This window comes from Perissodus microlepis, chromosome 23 (assembly GCF_051167445.1).
Source record: "Perissodus microlepis isolate ML-2025 ecotype Zambia chromosome 23, ASM5116744v1, whole genome shotgun sequence".
In the NCBI taxonomy this organism is placed as follows: domain Eukaryota; kingdom Metazoa; phylum Chordata; class Actinopteri; order Cichliformes; family Cichlidae; genus Perissodus; species Perissodus microlepis.
The window spans coordinates 30,632,899-30,649,992 of record NC_140482.1 but is presented as its reverse complement, the minus strand read 5'-3'; the positions used below and the strand labels follow the sequence as shown (position 1 = coordinate 30,649,992).

General features: G+C 40.8%; 2 protein-coding genes across 4 annotated transcripts in view; one reads left to right on the top strand and one right to left on the bottom strand.

The window, feature by feature from the left end:
• Positions 1 to 8,302, top strand: part of ube3a (ubiquitin protein ligase E3A) — a 12,137-nt gene extending 3,835 nt beyond the window's left edge. Inside the window, exons 2-11 of one of the 2 annotated variants that reach the window (XM_084921655.1) lie at positions 122 to 168; positions 1,463 to 1,536; positions 1,613 to 2,823; positions 2,909 to 3,053; positions 3,600 to 3,805; positions 3,940 to 4,104; positions 5,310 to 5,465; positions 5,550 to 5,623; positions 5,720 to 5,863; positions 5,982 to 8,302. In XM_084921655.1, the coding sequence (XP_084777781.1) occupies positions 1,494 to 1,536; positions 1,613 to 2,823; positions 2,909 to 3,053; positions 3,600 to 3,805; positions 3,940 to 4,104; positions 5,310 to 5,465; positions 5,550 to 5,623; positions 5,720 to 5,863; positions 5,982 to 6,102 (2,265 nt within the window). In that variant the 5' untranslated portion in view covers positions 122 to 168; positions 1,463 to 1,493 and the 3' untranslated portion in view covers positions 6,103 to 8,302. Of the gene's footprint in view, positions 1 to 121; positions 169 to 1,258; positions 1,537 to 1,612; positions 2,824 to 2,908; positions 3,054 to 3,599; positions 3,806 to 3,939; positions 4,105 to 5,309; positions 5,466 to 5,549; positions 5,624 to 5,719; positions 5,864 to 5,981 lie in introns of both variants that reach the window. The other variant, XM_084921654.1, reaches the window with a different exon arrangement.
• A 1,080-nt stretch (positions 8,303 to 9,382) lies between these two features.
• cnga3a (cyclic nucleotide gated channel subunit alpha 3a) lies at positions 9,383 to 16,239 on the bottom strand. 2 transcript variants are annotated; one of them, XM_084921657.1, is made up of 9 exons: positions 16,028 to 16,239; positions 14,484 to 14,609; positions 14,268 to 14,357; positions 13,272 to 13,445; positions 12,353 to 12,412; positions 11,699 to 11,911; positions 11,479 to 11,580; positions 11,299 to 11,405; positions 9,383 to 11,197 (listed from the first exon to the last, which is right to left on the bottom strand). In XM_084921657.1, the coding sequence occupies exons 2-9, from the start codon at positions 14,576 to 14,578 to the stop codon at positions 9,801 to 9,803; spliced, it is 2,238 nt and encodes a 745-aa protein (XP_084777783.1). In that variant the 5' UTR covers positions 14,579 to 14,609; positions 16,028 to 16,239; the 3' UTR covers positions 9,383 to 9,800. The 2 variants fall into 2 exon arrangements, with proteins under 2 accessions (XP_084777783.1, XP_084777782.1); XM_084921656.1 differs by lacking the exons at positions 11,699 to 11,911; positions 12,353 to 12,412.
• Between the last annotated feature and the right edge of the window lie 855 nt (positions 16,240 to 17,094).

Genomic DNA, 17,094 nt, shown 5'->3' with positions numbered 1-17,094 from the left:
AAATAACTATGGTATTTATTTATTTTTTGTTGTTGCTTTAAGTTGTTAAGACTTTAAGCTTTTATTTAAAGGCTTTTACCTGCAAATAAGATCTCACAGTGCTTTTAAACTCTACTTTCAGAGCATTGTTCACCGGGCCTGCAGAGGGGAATCTGAATCCAGCCGAATGTAAGACCGACTATAATCTGGACCTCAGCTGGCACAAGCTAAGCTAATACACTAAGCTAATATGATTCATTAGACTGATGTTTTTGGTCACAGTTGCACTCCCTCTTTACTGTTCATAGATGATAATATTTTAGCCTCTCACAACAAGAACATGTATAAATTGACTGTTAAATACATAAACTGGATCTAAAAGATGAACATGGTTTGCAGATCTGAAAAGTATAAACAACACTTAGTCCCTTAAACCTGACATCTTTTTAATGTCTAGTAGGAGGCAGTGACTTCTATGAGAAAATGAGCTCACTGCTCACTGAACCGAGCTCAGTAAACACTTTCCTGAAGAGTTTTTGGGTTCAGTCACTAGTTTAAGTCATCTTGAATAAAACATGATGCTCTTTTTCTAAATTATTGTCCCATTAGATTGAAAAAGCAGAGCAAAGCAGGGTATGATTTACTATGCCATGGATAAGTCATTTGCCTGTGAGCCACCAGTGTCCCTCATTTTTAGATCCATCATGTGGAAGGCACTCAGCCTATGGCTTCGCAACAGGATGTGTGACCCCATGTTGTCTGTGTCCATCTTTTATATACAGCTTGTGGTTAATATAGTTTGTACAAGAAAAAAAGTAAATTTTTATTTTTCTAACCCTAGAAAGTGATGATAATATCAATTACTTTTCAAAGTTTTCTCCAGTAAATGAGATAGGAATTGATCAGAAAACGAATCTGTTCTTATTTCTGTTCCTCGACATCACAGACATAAAAGTGCTGCAGTTTATTCAGACTATGAAAGAGCAAATCATACTGATGCTTCAGAGCAATCAGTCTAAACAATAAAAAACAGAGCTAAAATGAGTTTTCTGCTCTGAATACTTGACGTGGTTATCTCCTGTACTTTATGAACTCTCAAACGTGTTGGAAAAAAAACATTAATACCTGCCAAAGTTTCACCCACTCCTATTTACTTGAAGGGCCTGTAACTCAGTTTATACAGAACCAAAGTTCATTGTTTGTGTTTTAGTTGTTGTTTTTTTAGCCCTAGAAGGTTTTGTTACCATCAGTCTGACTTCTGTCTGAATGTCCTACGCAGGAACAGAGCGACTGCAAAGCTTCTAATTGAGCGCTACTTTCGGCAGTTAACTGAAGGCTGTGGAAATGGCAACTGCACGAATGAGTTTTGCGCATCATGTTGTGATTTTCAACCTTTGGATAACAATTCAGCAGCTGCCAAAGCGCTCGAGCTGTTTAAGATTAATGCCAAACTCTGTGATTATCACCCCTCCATCACGGCCAGTGCTGACGGAAGAACTCAGGAGGGCAGTGAGATGAGCGATAAAGACCCCGGTTTCACCAAGGAGGACTTCTCAGGTACTGTATGGCTAGCTCTGGACTCTTGCAGATGCTAACTTTGAACCAGTCCCTAAATTTGTTTGTTCTGTTGCAGAGGTTCATCACCTCACAGAGAACACAGTCTGTACGATCTTGAGTTTCTGTGAAGAAGAAGGGGATTATTCTGCTCTCGTCCGAGTCATCGGCAGGGTCTTCTCCAATGCAGAAGCCCTGATGAAGAGTTTCAGGAAAGATGAATCCAATTCTACCGACAACCTTGAGTCTTGTAAACCGGCAGATATGAAGAAAGATGAGAAACAGAGTGAGAGAAGCTCAGAGAAGACAGGTGCTTCTTCTGCAGCCTCTTTGCCAGGTGAGGCTTTGAATGAAGTGTTTGATGCCTGTGAGGTTACAGTGGACATTGGCGCTGTGAGGAGAGTCTACGACAGACTTCTGTCTATCGACCAGCTGCAGGTGGCCCTGGTGAATGCTCTCATTTACCTCACTCCAAATGTTGAACTTGACCTGGAATATCTTGACGTATACGAAACAAACCCAGATTACCTGAACATCTTCATTATCGTCATGGAGAATACTAACCTTCACAGCCCAGAGTACCTCGAAGTGGCGTTACCACAGTTCTGCAAAGCAATGAGCAAACTTCCAGTGACCGCGCTTGCCAGGCTGACGAAGCTCTGGTCAAAGTACGATCTCCCGCACATCCGCCGTATGATGGAGACCTTCCAGCAGCTCATTACATTTACAGTTGTTAGCAACGAATACGACGGCGAAAATCTGGTAAACGACGACGAGACTGTGGTGGCTGCGACGCAGTGTTTACAGGTCGTCTTCTTTGCAAGCATTCTGGGAGGTGACGTGGACGTAGAGCACAACGAGGAGGACGAGGAAGACTCTGACTCAGACGAGCTGACGCTGCACGAGCTGCTTGGCGAGGAAAGGCTCTATAAGAAAGGCCCCCGCATAAATCCCCTGGAGAAAGAACTGGGCGTCCGACCGATGGACAGCATAAAGCCTCTCATCCCCTTCGAGGATTTTATTAACGAATCGCTTAACGATGTCATCGAGATGGACAAGGACTTCACTTTCTTCAAGGTCAATGCAGAAACAAAGTTTTCTTTCCAGACCTGCCCTTTCATCCTCAGTGTCATCACCAAGAACCAAGGGCTGTACTACGACAACAGGATCCGAATGTACAGCGAGCGACGCCTCACGGCTCTTTTCAGCATGGTCCAGGGGCAGCAGCCCAACCCCTACCTCAAGCTCAAAGTGCGCAGAGACCACATCATCGACGACGCTCTCGTCAGAGTGAGTTGCGCTGCCTTAGGGTAATTGGAGGATGTCGAAATCAGTGTTATTCAGTTTGAAAAGTGAAACCTCCTCTGTGTTGCAGCTGGAGATGATCTCCATGGAGAACCCGTCCGACTTGAAGAAACAGCTCTATGTTGAGTTTGAGGGTGAGCAAGGTGTAGATGAGGGAGGCGTTTCAAAGGAGTTCTTTCAGCTGGTTCTTGAAGAAATCTTCAATCCTGACATAGGTGAGAATTTTAAGCCCAAGTGGATTGTGGACATTATGTAAATGTTGTTTTGTATCCGAACAAAAGAACACATTTATTTGACAGGCGAACAGGGGGATTGAGATGAGTGTCATGTTTTATTAATTATGCAGCAAGCTGAAGTCAGGATACGATCATCTTAGCATGAGAACTAGAAACTTAATAAAATAATGCCGTACAGTTCAAAAGTCTTGAATCCAAGGAGCTAGATTGTTTAAAGTGGTCTTTAAAGAGCAACACTTCTCCGGGCTTTCTAAAGATCTTTCAAAGGTTTCTTTGGACATCTCCAGTCTAATCCCTGTACAACTTTCAGAGGATTTTTCTTCAAGCCCAGGCACAGTAACCTCACCCACCTGCTGTTCAGACCTTCAGTTTACAAGGGGCAGCCAATCAAAAGAAAACTGACCTATAAAACATTTAAGTATTTAAGTTTAATAAGGATTACTCTGAACTGTCATTTATGTAGAGCTGCTTCATGCATTTAATTTTTCCATGTCCATTTTCCTGTGTGCCTGATGTTCCGAACAGGAATGTTCACCTACGAGAACGACACCAAACTTTTCTGGTTTAATTCATCTTCTCTGGAGACCGAAGCGCAGTACACTCTTATTGGAATCGTCCTCGGTCTCGCGATTTACAACAACTGCATCCTGGACGTCCACTTTCCAATGGTTGTCTATAGGAAGCTCATGGGAAAGAAAGGGACCTACTTGGACCTATCAGACTCACATCCAGTATAGTAACTTCCTCCAAAGCTCATTCACAGTGAATCACTACAATTCACAGTAGTTTTAAAATGTTATACATCCCTGTAATCAAATCAGAGGCACCTGTGCAAAGAAAGTCTTATCTTTTTTTTGTGCTCCAGGTTCTCTATCAAAGTCTGAAGGGAGTACTTGAATATATGGGAAATGTGGAAGAAGACATGATGATGACCTTCCAGATATCGCACACTGACCTCTTTGGAAACCCAGTAATACACGACTTAAGGGAGCAAGGAGACCAGATTCCCGTTACTAAGGAGAACCGACAGGTGAGGTGTGAGCTGGACCGTGTTACAGCTACAGCTCCTTAATTCACCTTATATGTCCTTTTTTGGTTTACTAATAAATCCCCATGCTACTGTGTTGTTTGGTCTGTGATTTTAGTCTGTTGTTAGGGGGTTGCTAGTCAACGTGGTGGGGATGTCCTCTATCATGAATAATGAGAGAGTTTTGTGTATATAATTTTGATTTCATTGGCGTATTATTGGCCACGGATGAGTAATTTGGTCCATTAGTAGGTGATTGCTAGGCAATATGATGACATCATAATATACGATAGCTATAATATATGGCCTAAGATGTATCTGTGTCCCAAATATGGTTGTTAAACTCTGGATCGTGTAGAAGAACTTTTAGTGCAAACAAATAGATTTTGTGTTTTGAGTGGTATACCGTAATCCACTGGATTAAAAATATATGACTTCTGAGTTCATTTAAAATGGAAAATATTGCACCTTACACCCCAAAAAGTTAGGAACGTCTGTGTCGAACTTTTCACTACCGCTTGGCGAGTAGGTGAATTTTCAGACAAACCAGCATTTTATGGACAAACCTGCCAGCGATCAAAGCAATCACAAGGTTTTCAGCAACTTCCAGCAACCACTTGGCAGCCAGTCAAGGAATACACACTTTTCCCTGGTGACCAGGGTTAGCAGGAGGTCAGTGACCAGCCTCACAGCCATTGTGCATTGCTTCATTAGATATTCTATTAACATTTATGTAATAAGTAAAGTTATTATAGAAGATAATCAGCTGATTCTGAGGCAGTCAGAGGGGAGGCACTGGTTTATTATCTTGTTCTGATTTTTGGTCTCTTCTTTTAATTTATCTCCGGTTCCTTTGAAACCATGCATCATTTTTATTTAAGCTTACCTAAAAATTAGACATTTCTGTGGCTATATAATATGTTAAGATGGACGTCTGATTCTAGACTCAATGCAGTTTTGACCAAATGTGTCACTACATAAATAAGGGAGTCCTAACTGACACTTTTGCTGTTCCTCTTTTGACTGAAATGTATATTTCACAAGTACAGAAACAGGAACACACGATGAAGACGAACTAGTATGTTATGCAATACAGCCGGCATTCTTCGACAGAGCAATCTGTAGAGTCGGCTCTCTAAAAATACAGATTATAAAAAGTTAATGATGAAAAACTGCTTCAGATATATTTAACTTCCTTCCTTTTTTAGGAGTTTGTGGATCTGTATGCTGATTACATCCTGAACAAGAGTGTGGAGAGACAATTCAAAGCCTTCAAAAAAGGCTTCCTAATGGTCACAAATGAGTCCCCGCTGAAATATTTGTTTAGACCAGAAGAAGTAGAGCTGCTTATCTGTGGAAGCAGGGTGAGAGAGCGCGTCCCCATTTATATTTTTATATCTTAATTGTGTTCGGTGCTGCATTGATGACAGTCTCCGATCATTACACAGAAACTGGACTTTGAAGCGCTCGAAAAGACGACGGAATATGACGGCGGCTACAGCAAAGACAGTCAGGTTATCAAGTGAGTCTGATAAAGTCTAAACATGTTTGGAAGTACTTGAGCTTTGTGCACATTTTCTCATCAGTTTAATGTTTTTATTCAATTATCCACCCGCAGAGATTTCTGGGAAGTCGTCCACTCATTCGGGGAAGACCAAAAGAAATTGTTTCTTCAGTTCACGACGGGCTCAGACAGGGCGCCTGTTGGCGGGCTCGGCAAATTAAAAATGATCATTGCGAAGAACGGCTCTGACACAGACAGGTGCTGCCCTGGCCAGATATAAGAAACACTCAGCATATCTTAAAAAAACGATCCGTAACTCAAAGCTCTCTGTGGATGCTGATTTCAGATTTCCCCACTTCTGCCATTTTTCTTGCAGGCTACCAACCTCCCACACCTGCTTTAATGCACTGCTGCTCCCTGAATACTCCTCCAAGGAAAAGCTGAGAGAGAGACTTCTCAAGGCCATCACTTATGCCAAAGGGTTTGGGATGCTGTGACGAAGCCGCAAAGTTATCAGAGCCAAAAAAGGGAGTATTAAGAAAGTGGATAGGGAAATGCAGTGGAGAAAAATACTGTAATAACCCTGTGCCTAACCAAACTACTGCAGTCCACTGCTGGCCTTTCACACTTCATATGCATTAGATTTCCCAACAGACTGTATTTAAAAGATGGACACCATTTCCTGGTTTGAAAAGTGAAGCTCAAGTGCCTTAAACCTGCATTCTTTCTGATGACCAGCAGGGGGAGACTCCACTGGTGGAATGAGATGTCATTATCCCAAAAGATGGAACAGTGGAAAAATATATGTAAAAAGTTCACAGATCAGTGCAGAGAAAGAAAATATAACCGAAACGCAGCGAATATGAAATAAGTAAAAAGTCAATTGTTGTAATTAAGAGCTAAATATAATTTAATAAGGCTAAATGAAATACAATGTAAACTTTTTTTTATCAAGTGTGGTGAAAAGAACAAGCACAACAGCTGTCAGAGGTCGTCAGAGTGTAGTGAACAAGGAATAGGGTGGCTGAACGTCCACAGGAAACATCTGTAAACCTCCCGTCACCGGTGACGTCTGTGCACGCGATGAGTTAACGGTCTGAGTCAGTATTTTCAAGTTAGCCATGACCCCTGTTAAAGCTAAGAAGGAGGCTGTGCTTTACTGTGACTGACGAGATATTGGCCTCCGAGGCCTCCCATTTTCCTGTTTCCCATCCTTTGCACAACCTTTACTATGAATAATTATAAATTCGGCTGTGCTCATCTGTTATTGTTGCTTGAGCTCTTTTTACTCCAAAGAAAACAGGGCTCCCTCACCAGTTTAAGAGTTTAAATCAGTGCTCCTTAAAACCTAAAAAATATATACAAATCAGTACTAGATCATCTTTAGACATAAAACTAGCTAGCTAACTAAAGAAAGAAACTGGATTTTGAAACCTAAATGTCAGGAGGTATAACAGTTATGGTGTGACACTCCGTTTGAGGCTTCACAGCGGGAGCTCATGAGCCAGTCGATGTCGTTAGCGTGGTTCAGCATTACTACCGTTTTGTATTTTTAATTGATTTTTATTTATATTTCACTTTGATGTTTTGTTTTTTAATCAGTGTGGTTTCCAGACTGGGTTTGCTCGTCTCAGTTTAGTTTTTATTGCATGTTTTTAGTTTCATTTTATATCCGTTTATCAGTTTTAGTCTGTAGGACTGTTTTTCAGGTGCAGATTTAAGAAGTTCACATTAGGCATTAAAACACATGGACGTCCCAGCCTCACCAAGCACATGCAGCAGTATCTCCTCACGCTCCTCAAGACTAAAACTAAACAAGGTTTTATTTTATTTTTGTTTTTTTAAGAACAAAATATTGTATTTTTTTAATTCTAGTTTCAATGTTTACCACAGTAACTGAAATGTTTTTGTCACACCTACTTTTCCTTTAGTTTAGCTGCGGTTGTGTCCATCTTTTACTTACAGTCTGTAGATTTCCCAGAGTTGAAAGGCGCTTAAATATTTAAATTTTTTCACGCGTTTCGTTTCTGAGCCAACATCAAACTGTATTGTGAAAGTGCACTTACACAGAGCACATTCAGGATATTTTGCATTTAGTTTGACTTGTTTTGTGTGTTTTCTGCAGTTGTCGTAATGTAGCAGCATTCGGTGCACACACTCTGGGCATAACGGTGCTCTTTGGGTATGATTGTCATTTACTATATGCTGAACTGAAGCCTTTTTTAATTCCTGCTATTGAAGTCAAAACAACCTCATAGAGAAGCTTATATTTAAACATTTTCTTTACCCCCCCAAAAAAAAAAAAAAAAGTTATATCCAGATGTGATTATATCTGGTTACGATCTAACAGTTTTGTGTTGTGACCTGACAGTTTGGTTTCAGAGTATGCTTCCTGACTGGTCGGTTTAGACTTTCACTTCCTCTTTCTTTTGGTTTGTTTGCTAATCTTACTGATTGCACAGTCATGAGGTGCCAAATGTGCAAGGCCTACACAAGAAAAAGAGTCACACCATGTTTTATTTTGCCAAATGTCTCAGGTACAAACACAGAACGTGCAGATAACGTGAAACTCTTTTTGTAAAGCTTCTGTTATGCAAATTAAATAAAGGTGAATTAAAAAAACAACAACATTAACACTCACTGGAAGACTTTAAGCTGAAACTCTGTTTTTCAAATAAATACCTGATCATGACTGCGGCTCGTCTCACAGTCACAGATTCATTTCTTTGTTCTTGGTTTCAAACCTCTCTAGAGGTCGCCACAGCGTATCACCTCTCCTTTCAATAACTGCCATTAGATTTTAGCAGCTCGACAACACGCAGCAGAATAAGTTTGCACGTAGCTGATGATCACAACGGGGTACTCGCTTAAAGAGGAGCTGGTTTTCCTTCATTGCTGATGAAGCTAAAATCAGACTTTTCACAAAACATGGTGATAGTGGTTCAGTCGAGAGTGGTGCAAGATCACATTTATGTGTATCTGTGAGAAATAGAAGAACTGAGCAGTTAAATAAGAGATGATGTGTCATCACTTGACCTCTGAGTTGCTTTTCTGCTGCACTTGAGTGGTAAAAGTAGATGTTAGACTTTTAAAGGCCAATTCAGCTCTGAGGGGAAACGTTAAACAAATATTCTTTGTCAAACTTATCTTTTTTTCATGTTTCTGTAAAGAGTGATCAAAATTTCAGAGATTTTATTGGCAACCACGTTTATGCAAAGACTCATAACTCATGCAGTTCTCTGTGACATGCTGGTTATCAGCTTCTGCATCCATCAGCCACCCACTTTTTAAGGGTTGATCAGCGATGAAGCTGATCTTTGAGAAGGTTTTTAGTGTGGTCCATCCAGGAAAGAATCATCATCAGCCATGATTTGGAAGCAGATATTCAGGATGTCTTATAGAACTGAGGAAATTACGGAGATCAAGGCTGATTTATTTCCAACTTAAACTTGAAACTTGTGAAATGCTTGTGTTTCTTCATTATGTCATAGAAACATGGTAAAAAAAAGTTTCCAAAACACAAAATTTGTGCTACTGACAAAACGTTAGAACAGGAAAAGCATGACATTTATGTGCCTTTAATCACATAGCTTGGCTGAAAAAAAAAAGAAGAAGAGGTATTTCACAGTTTTCTGTGGACCAGGAAGTTTTCAAAGGGTTTTCAGGGGTATTAAAGTCAGCAGCAACACTTTAATGATCCTCAGTTACAACAGATTAAAAAAACTGTGAGTTCCCCATGTTCATTCACCCACAACATGACAATGTACCAGTATAAAGTGAATGTTATATGAACACTTTAATGTTTATTCACATTAGATTTACAGCCAATAGCCGACAGTAACTTATCAACAGCACTGACATTTCACTTTGTACATTTTTAAGCAGTGTAAAATGGATGTGTCAGCTGCATTTTTACTTCACAAATAGATCAATATGGAAGAAAAAGATTTTCTGGGACAAAAATGGTTCTACTATTATGAAAATCTTTTTTTTTTTCCAACACACTTAGTAGTTTTATATATGAAAAATATGAAATTGGCTGTCAGTCGTAGCATACACACAGAAATATACATTTGCTGTACACAGTTTGACACATTATACTGATAATAAACATGCTGTATAAATGGATATGAATGTGGGCCTTTAAAAAGTGACACTCCCTCGTGTGCTGTAAAGTTCTCGAGTGTCTCTTGCGTTACTGGACCTTTTTGTCTTTGTCGGCCACCACCTCAGACAGATCCTCTGGTTTTATGGATTTCACTTTATCCTCCATCGCTGACACTCTTTTCTTCATTCTTGTCGAGTTGGACGTGAACTCTGCCATCAGCTGGGCGAACTTGGTCTGCATGGTGTCCAGATTGCTCTGCAGTTTAACGATCTTCTCCTCTATGTCCTTGGGGTCGGCGCCGGCATTGGCGACCGCCTCGTCGATCAGGTTGTCCTTCATCAGGATGGCTTTCCCCTTCTCTTCTAGAGCCTTCTTGGCATCTGGATACTCGGTGAGGGCTTCCATCAAGTCGTCCTTGGAAAGGGCAAAGAGGTCAGAGTAACCCACGCTTCTGATGTTGGCCGTTCTTCTGTTGCCCGCTTTACTGCCCTTGATACCCAAGATGCTGATTTCACCAAAGTACGCGCCATCGCTCAGCACTACAAACTGAGTCACTCCATCGTCAGCCACCACCGCTAGCTTCCCTTCCTTGATGATGTACATCTCCCTGCCAATATCCCCTTTCTTACAGATGTAATCTCCAGGGCTAAACACTTGTGGCTGCAGCTTGAGCACCAGTTCAATCAACAAACCGGCTTCGCAGTCCTGAAAAATCCGCACTTTCTTCAGCGTATCCAAATGGACATTGATGGCAATCTCAGCCTTTAGCTTGTCCGGGAGAGTTTTTAAAACTTCCTTTTCATCGCAGGTTTTCTTCTCAGTCCACAGGTAGTCAAACCACTTGATGACCCTGGCCTCCAGGTCTTTGGTGACCTTTCGAAACTGCATGTACTGCTTTATGGAGTCAATCTTCGCCTGGAACTCAGCGCGAGAGGCGTTCATGTTGGAGATCATAGCGCCAACGTTACCGACAATACTGGCAAAAATCAGCACACCAGTGAGGAAGTCGGCAATAACAAAGAGGTATTCAACATCCCTGACAGGTGCGGGGGTCTCTCCAATAGTGGTGAGGGTCAGCGTGGACCAGTATAGGGAGTAGATGTACTTTCTTGCCAAGCGGCCATGCTCTGGGTGGCTGATATTGGGGTAAACCCAAGTGTCCGACCCAAATCCGATGGTTTTTGAAATGGCAAAGAATAAACAAGCGTTCCAATGGATGATAGTAAGAATGTAAAGCACAAGATTGCCGATACGTAACATGTTTGGAAAGCTGGTTCTGGTTTCAGTCCTCTCGAAAAACTCAAAAAGCCTTGGCAGTTTGCAAAGGCGGTTTAATCTGAATTCCGGGTTGTTGATTCCATATTTCAGAAACAGCAGATCAGTGGGTATCATTGCAATCATGTCGTATTTGAATTGAGAAGTTGTTCTGTATTTATCTCTCAGTTTTTTGGAATCTTTTACCAGCAGGCCTTGTTCCAGGTAACCTGAGGGACAAACACCAAATTAGAAGCCAGATCTTGTGCTACAGTACAGCCTAATTGGTGTACAAAAACATCATTTCTGTAAATGCCGTCAGGAATCTGACCTGTTCTTGATCTGACAAATGTGTCTGCGTAGTAGATGAGGTCTGTGGTGTAGTCCAGGACTAGCCATAAATGTATATACGACTCCTGGAGTTCATTAAAGCAGGCCCTAAAATACAAGGAGAACAAATAAGTCAATGCTCCTTTAAGTGAATAATTATTAATATGTGAAGGATGCCTACCTCGTTATGATCATCATTAGGTTATAAAACACGGGGCCTGCAATGACGGAGAGCCACCTGTAGTACTGATCTGCAGCGGGATCCATAATCCAGATTTCTTTCCTGAAACCAGCAAAGCATCAGAACGTGTTTAATGTTGCACAGAGATGAAAGTGACAGATGTGGTTTCTGTAGTTAAATTTACCAGCTGCCGCAGACTCTGAATTTAACGGGTACTTACGGTGGCTCTTCTTTCTTTTTATCATCTTTCTTATCATCTTTCTTCTCGTCTTTTTTCTCATCCTTCTTCTCGTCTTTTTTCTCATCCTTCTTCTCATCTTTTTTCTCATCTTTCTTTTCCTCTTCCTTCTTGTCCCCATCCTTCTTCTCTTCATCTTTTTTCTCCTCCTTTTTCTCATCTTTTTTAATCTCCTCTTTTTTGTCCTCTTTTTTGCTACGGATTACAAGTTTAGTGTTTTTATAGTGGTGAAAAAGTACGGAGGTGGTCTATGAAGGACTGCTAGAAGACTAGAAAGCTACCTTGAAAGGAGTCTACAGAGACAATTCATTTGGATTCATGGTGCAGGTCATACGTTTGTCCAGCAGATGGCATACAGGTAGTCCCTGTTATTTTAAGCACACTTTATGACCTTACAGTTCCTTATCTGAACTTCCCCAAAGTTGGATCAGAATAATCCACATCATGACTTCCAACAAAACCCCTGAGGTGGGTAAAGGGGTGGGAGGCACAGCATAGAGAAGCGGAGGATGTGAAGACATGGTTCAAGGAGTTTGGTGCTAACATAGCTATGCTACGTGCCGTTGTAGCTACAACAAATATCAATAATGTCCACTTCTAAAGGAAACTCTTTTCTATTTTCTGACACACACTTACTCGTCTGTGTTGTTGCAGTTATTCATGTTGTAAGCAGCCAGCGGCCACTTACTGGCAAGGCTTTTGGAAAGAAAGACAATTTTTTTTCTTTTTACTTTCTTTTTGCACAGGCTTCTCATTCATCATATAAATGTGATATTTTTATGGCAATACCCCTCTTTTCTTTTAGGTTACACACATTCCTATTGGTTGGGAGGGTTTTGTTTATGATCTATATTCACCCTGATCTTTGAATGGGGTAAAAGGGAATGGGGAGCTAGCTTTTGGCTATTAGCTCCCCCACTGTTGGCTGTGACATTAACTTTCTTGTTTAAGATATTAAAGCATTGTTTTAACCGTTCATAAAATAATAAAAGCTAAATTATACTGTAAATAGTTTGAAATGAGATGCGTGCTTGGGCTCAGGAACACATCTGAAAGCACATCTTTCAATAAACAAATTGCTGTTTTCGTGCCAAGTACAAAAAAAGATTTTTTTTCTATAAAGAAAAAAGAACATCCATTTAGAAACTCTGGCCTTCTTTGGGCCTATAAAACTGTTTAGTGATCTAATCAATACAAATTTTAAATTCTTTTTTGGACGTTCCAAGACCACGGGCTCAACCTTGATAGGCAGTGGGTCGAGCACCATGCTTTCAGTTTTCAGGTAAAGTTATACACATTTCTACAGGAATCCTGAACCACAATGTGGACGTTATTACAGCAACATGGCTCTCCAAGCAAAGAGTCTGTGTGCTAAACGACTAAACATTAGCCACAATATGAAACAATATGAAACTTTTTTGGAACCAGGGCCCTGAGTAAAGTGTCCTGTTTGTCCAGTTTTGTGTTAAATCATTCAAACATTAGAAACCATAACTGCTGTGGCTCGAGAAAACTCTTAAACTGACCACAGCAGCTCTCACCACACCACGCTTACTTTCTCTTACGGACTGCGTCGTGATGCCCCGCAGACTGAGCACCGCTGTGTAGACTGGACGTGTCTTTGAGCTCTGGGCCTCTGAAGCGGTCGAGGAACGAGTCGTGTCTCTCTTGTTCAGGCTTCACTCTGTGAGACGCCCAATTCCGTAGCATGAAGAAGAAGTAAGACAGTCTAGAGAGTCAGCGGGAGATAAAAACAGCACAAAGTGACACCAGTCTAGGCTAGAAACCATCAACAGTCATATCAAAGGTAAATATCCACAGTGGAAGAAACATTCAGATCCTTTACATGGAGGCTATCCGGAAAATAAAGCATCTACCATTAGACACTTGGTTTGTCTGTCAGTGGTTCTCACTCATCCAGGTCATGGTTGTCTAAAGTGCTTGAGTAAAAGGCAGCCAGAGTTCTTTTTAGTTCCTGAAGATCTTTCATCCTCTCCAGTACTCAAAACTGACTGGGAGTCCTGGGTATTTAACCTCTTGCTGGGTCTTCACCTTAGAGGGGAAGCCAACACATCAGACATGTCACAGAGAAGACAGCTGGCTTGAGAGAGGAGTAAAGGAGGCCACCTACATCCAGCTGCCATAGCTGGCCAGAGGTGGTGGTCTATAACACCAACTATCAGCTACTTCAAACTTAGTCCTGAGGTCCCCTTCCAGGTGATCAAACCACCATTCACACCTTCACCTGTACGACTCTAACAACTCACATGATGGTAGAGTGGAGCAACGTCTGGGGAAGCCCCTCAGACTGAGAGGTGAATTGGAAAGAACTCAGTTTCCTTCGCCTCAAGCACTTCAGACTTTCCAAACTGTGGTTCATGCTCTTTCAGTGTCAGATGATGAATTTCAGTAATTAAGTAAACTTTTATGTTTAGTTTCAGTTAGTTTTCAAATCTAAGTTTGGTCTTGTCATATTTCTTTTGGATGAAAATGTTTAGTTTTCATATGTTTCAAAATACCGGCTAATTTAAGCACTGCAGCTGGCATTTACCTGGCCATTGCCCCGGCACCTGTAAATGAGTCTCTGTGGGACTCTGAGCGCAGTGCTCTGTCACAGTTGTCCCCACAAAGAGAGTGAACTCTAGAAGACAGCAGGAGGGGAATGATTATATTGACAAGACCTCATAAAACAAGTCAAGATGTCTCATTTCAGTCAGTTAAGGATCCAAAAGTCTCCCAAAAATCACCAGCAATGCTAACATCAGACCTGCTCTCCCCATTTTCAATAACACCGAGCTCATCGTCATTGGCGGACAGCTGCCTTCTCGCTGAAAAGGAGTTTTCACTGCAGACTTTCGCCATCTTCTCCTGCCTGGCTCTGCGGGCCTGGACACTGGGACACAGAAAAATCAGTGAAATGTGATGGGGTCATACGGGCCTGAAATCAAAGATCAGCAAAACAGTGACTCGTGTGTTAATGTGTTTACCGAACGCCACTCTTCACTGTCTGTCTGAGAGTGGCACCTAAAAATACATCCCGATAATGACCTTAAACACTAAACAGGATCAGTGCGCTCTCTCTGTGAACCATCAGCTTGCTTTTAAAATAACTAAGCTATGGCTTACAGGGGCGCTGCAAATGTTCTTTGGTGTGCAGCATGTTAAAGATTTGAACAAGAAGTAGACTCCAACTGCAGGAGTGTGTAGAAGCTCTCCGGGATGTTTTGGAATGAATTAGAGAAAAAAACTCTTAGATTTATGTTTTTATGACCTCTTTAAAAAGTTATAACCAAAAAAAAAAAAGGGTAACAGGTGTGAGATTAAATCCTTTTTTGCTTTAAATTATTTTGTTGTTATGTATGTTTCTCTGTGTTTATTTTTATTTTTTAGTGGTGATGATGGTCAATACTGACTCACTGATCTCTGGGGAACAGCAATGTTTGTAACACGTGCACTCATGTAGATTAGTGCTAATACCAGGGGGTTAAGCAGTCCCCACTTAAATTAAATGACACTGACATTCGCCAAGAAGCCGAGAGCTCCAAGGGTGACGAAAGGTAAAAGCAGCAGGCCGTCTGTGAGTGTGAGTTACATCATATTCTGACACTATGCGTGGACACTGAGGGTCAGAAATCACATAATGTGTTTTAGGGGATGAGTTTTAATCTGCATTGTCTTGCTTCCTTGGTTTCTACTGGGAGTCACCGCACAGAAAAGTGTTATATATCAGGAAATTAAATATAAATTAACTAATAAAAATACACCAAATGCAAATAAACTAAACAAAAATAGAAACATAAAAAATACACAAAAATACAAATGCTTGCAAAGTTCTGGAAGGCTATAAAGGATATAAACATCACTTATAGCTTGAAACTTCCACACTAAAATCCACACTAACCTGCCTGTACCCTCATAAATGTACACAGTCTGACTGAGGTGAAGGAACTCATTGAAATCATACAACGCATACTGATGGGTTGATTTTTTTTATCCCTGCAAAATGGATTGCTCTGCAAGGGTCAAAACAATCTCACGTGTTTGTTTTCATTAAAATATCCTATTCCTTAAGATGCACATGTCTTTATCTTTTACCAAAACCTTTATTAGAACCAAACATAAACCTTTGAAGTTGATTATTTGAGGGTTACAAGTTACACACAAGACAAGATTTAACGGAAAAATTCACTTTGAATTCATTATATCTATTATAGAAATGCTATGCACAATTGAAATATTTAATGCATTTTTTAAATATATAAACTGGATCTAAAGGTCAAATTATTGGAGATAGAAGAAGGAAAAAGTCACCTGTCTGACGCCTTTTCACGCAGATTTTTGCGAGGCAGCAATTCTCATACGATTCCTCCGATATAATCCCATCTTCCCACACAGAAAGATAACTTCTTTCTTTCTTCTTTTAATCCACAGAAATATTTTCAAACGCGTGAAAAAGACCCGTGAAAAAGTCGCTAAAAATACCGATACCGGCCGTCCATAATTGACCCCTTAGGTTCTGCTGCCCGAAGTCGGCGCACACTGAGCGGGCAGGTCTGAGAGGAGAGGAGAGGGGAGGAGTCCCGTGCATCCTCCAGCTGCCATCACTGCTCACGGCAAACACAGTGCTCATGGGCCAGGCAGTGCACGTAAAAATAGCTACCAACGTTTTATCGTTTCTATTAAAAGCTTGCTGCAAAATCGTCAGAATTAAAAGTTCGAATTCACAGTAGAAAATTCTCTGTTACTGGTGTGACATATATGTCATCAGTGTGTATTCACTGCTGAAGTTTTGCCCTTGCAGTTTACTGAGCTCAAACATATGGCAAAGGGCCGCACACAAAACTGATGAACAAATGATCATGATGGTCATGATAAGAAAAAAAAAAAAAACACTGATAGACTGAAACTGGGAGGTCTCCTGCTTTAAAGTCGCTTTTGTTTTTAGCCCATCCACCCAGACCTCCTCCTTATGGCATTTTTGTGCTTCACAAATTCCATCACGTTACTTTTCGATGTTGCGATAAAACAGGAATCATTGTATGTGGAGGCATGCATCTCAGGGGAAAAAGCTTATTTCTGTTTTGTAACTTCTTCGTCATTTTAAGAGTCGGAAAGGAAGGTTATTTGCATTCAGTATCACATTTCAAATTTCAAAGAACGAACATGGCGAAGGTGAAAACATTCAGATCGAGGCTTGGTAAACTTCACTCATCAATAGGTGACATCACAGTAGCTACAATTATCTTTTAAACTATCTATGGCATGCATGCAACCAACAAAAATGGACTCGTGCTCAGGTAGCATACAGGTACAGGAATCTAGATGACAGAGAATTAAAGTGAATACTAATGTAGTTTTACTGCTTTTTGCGATGTTTG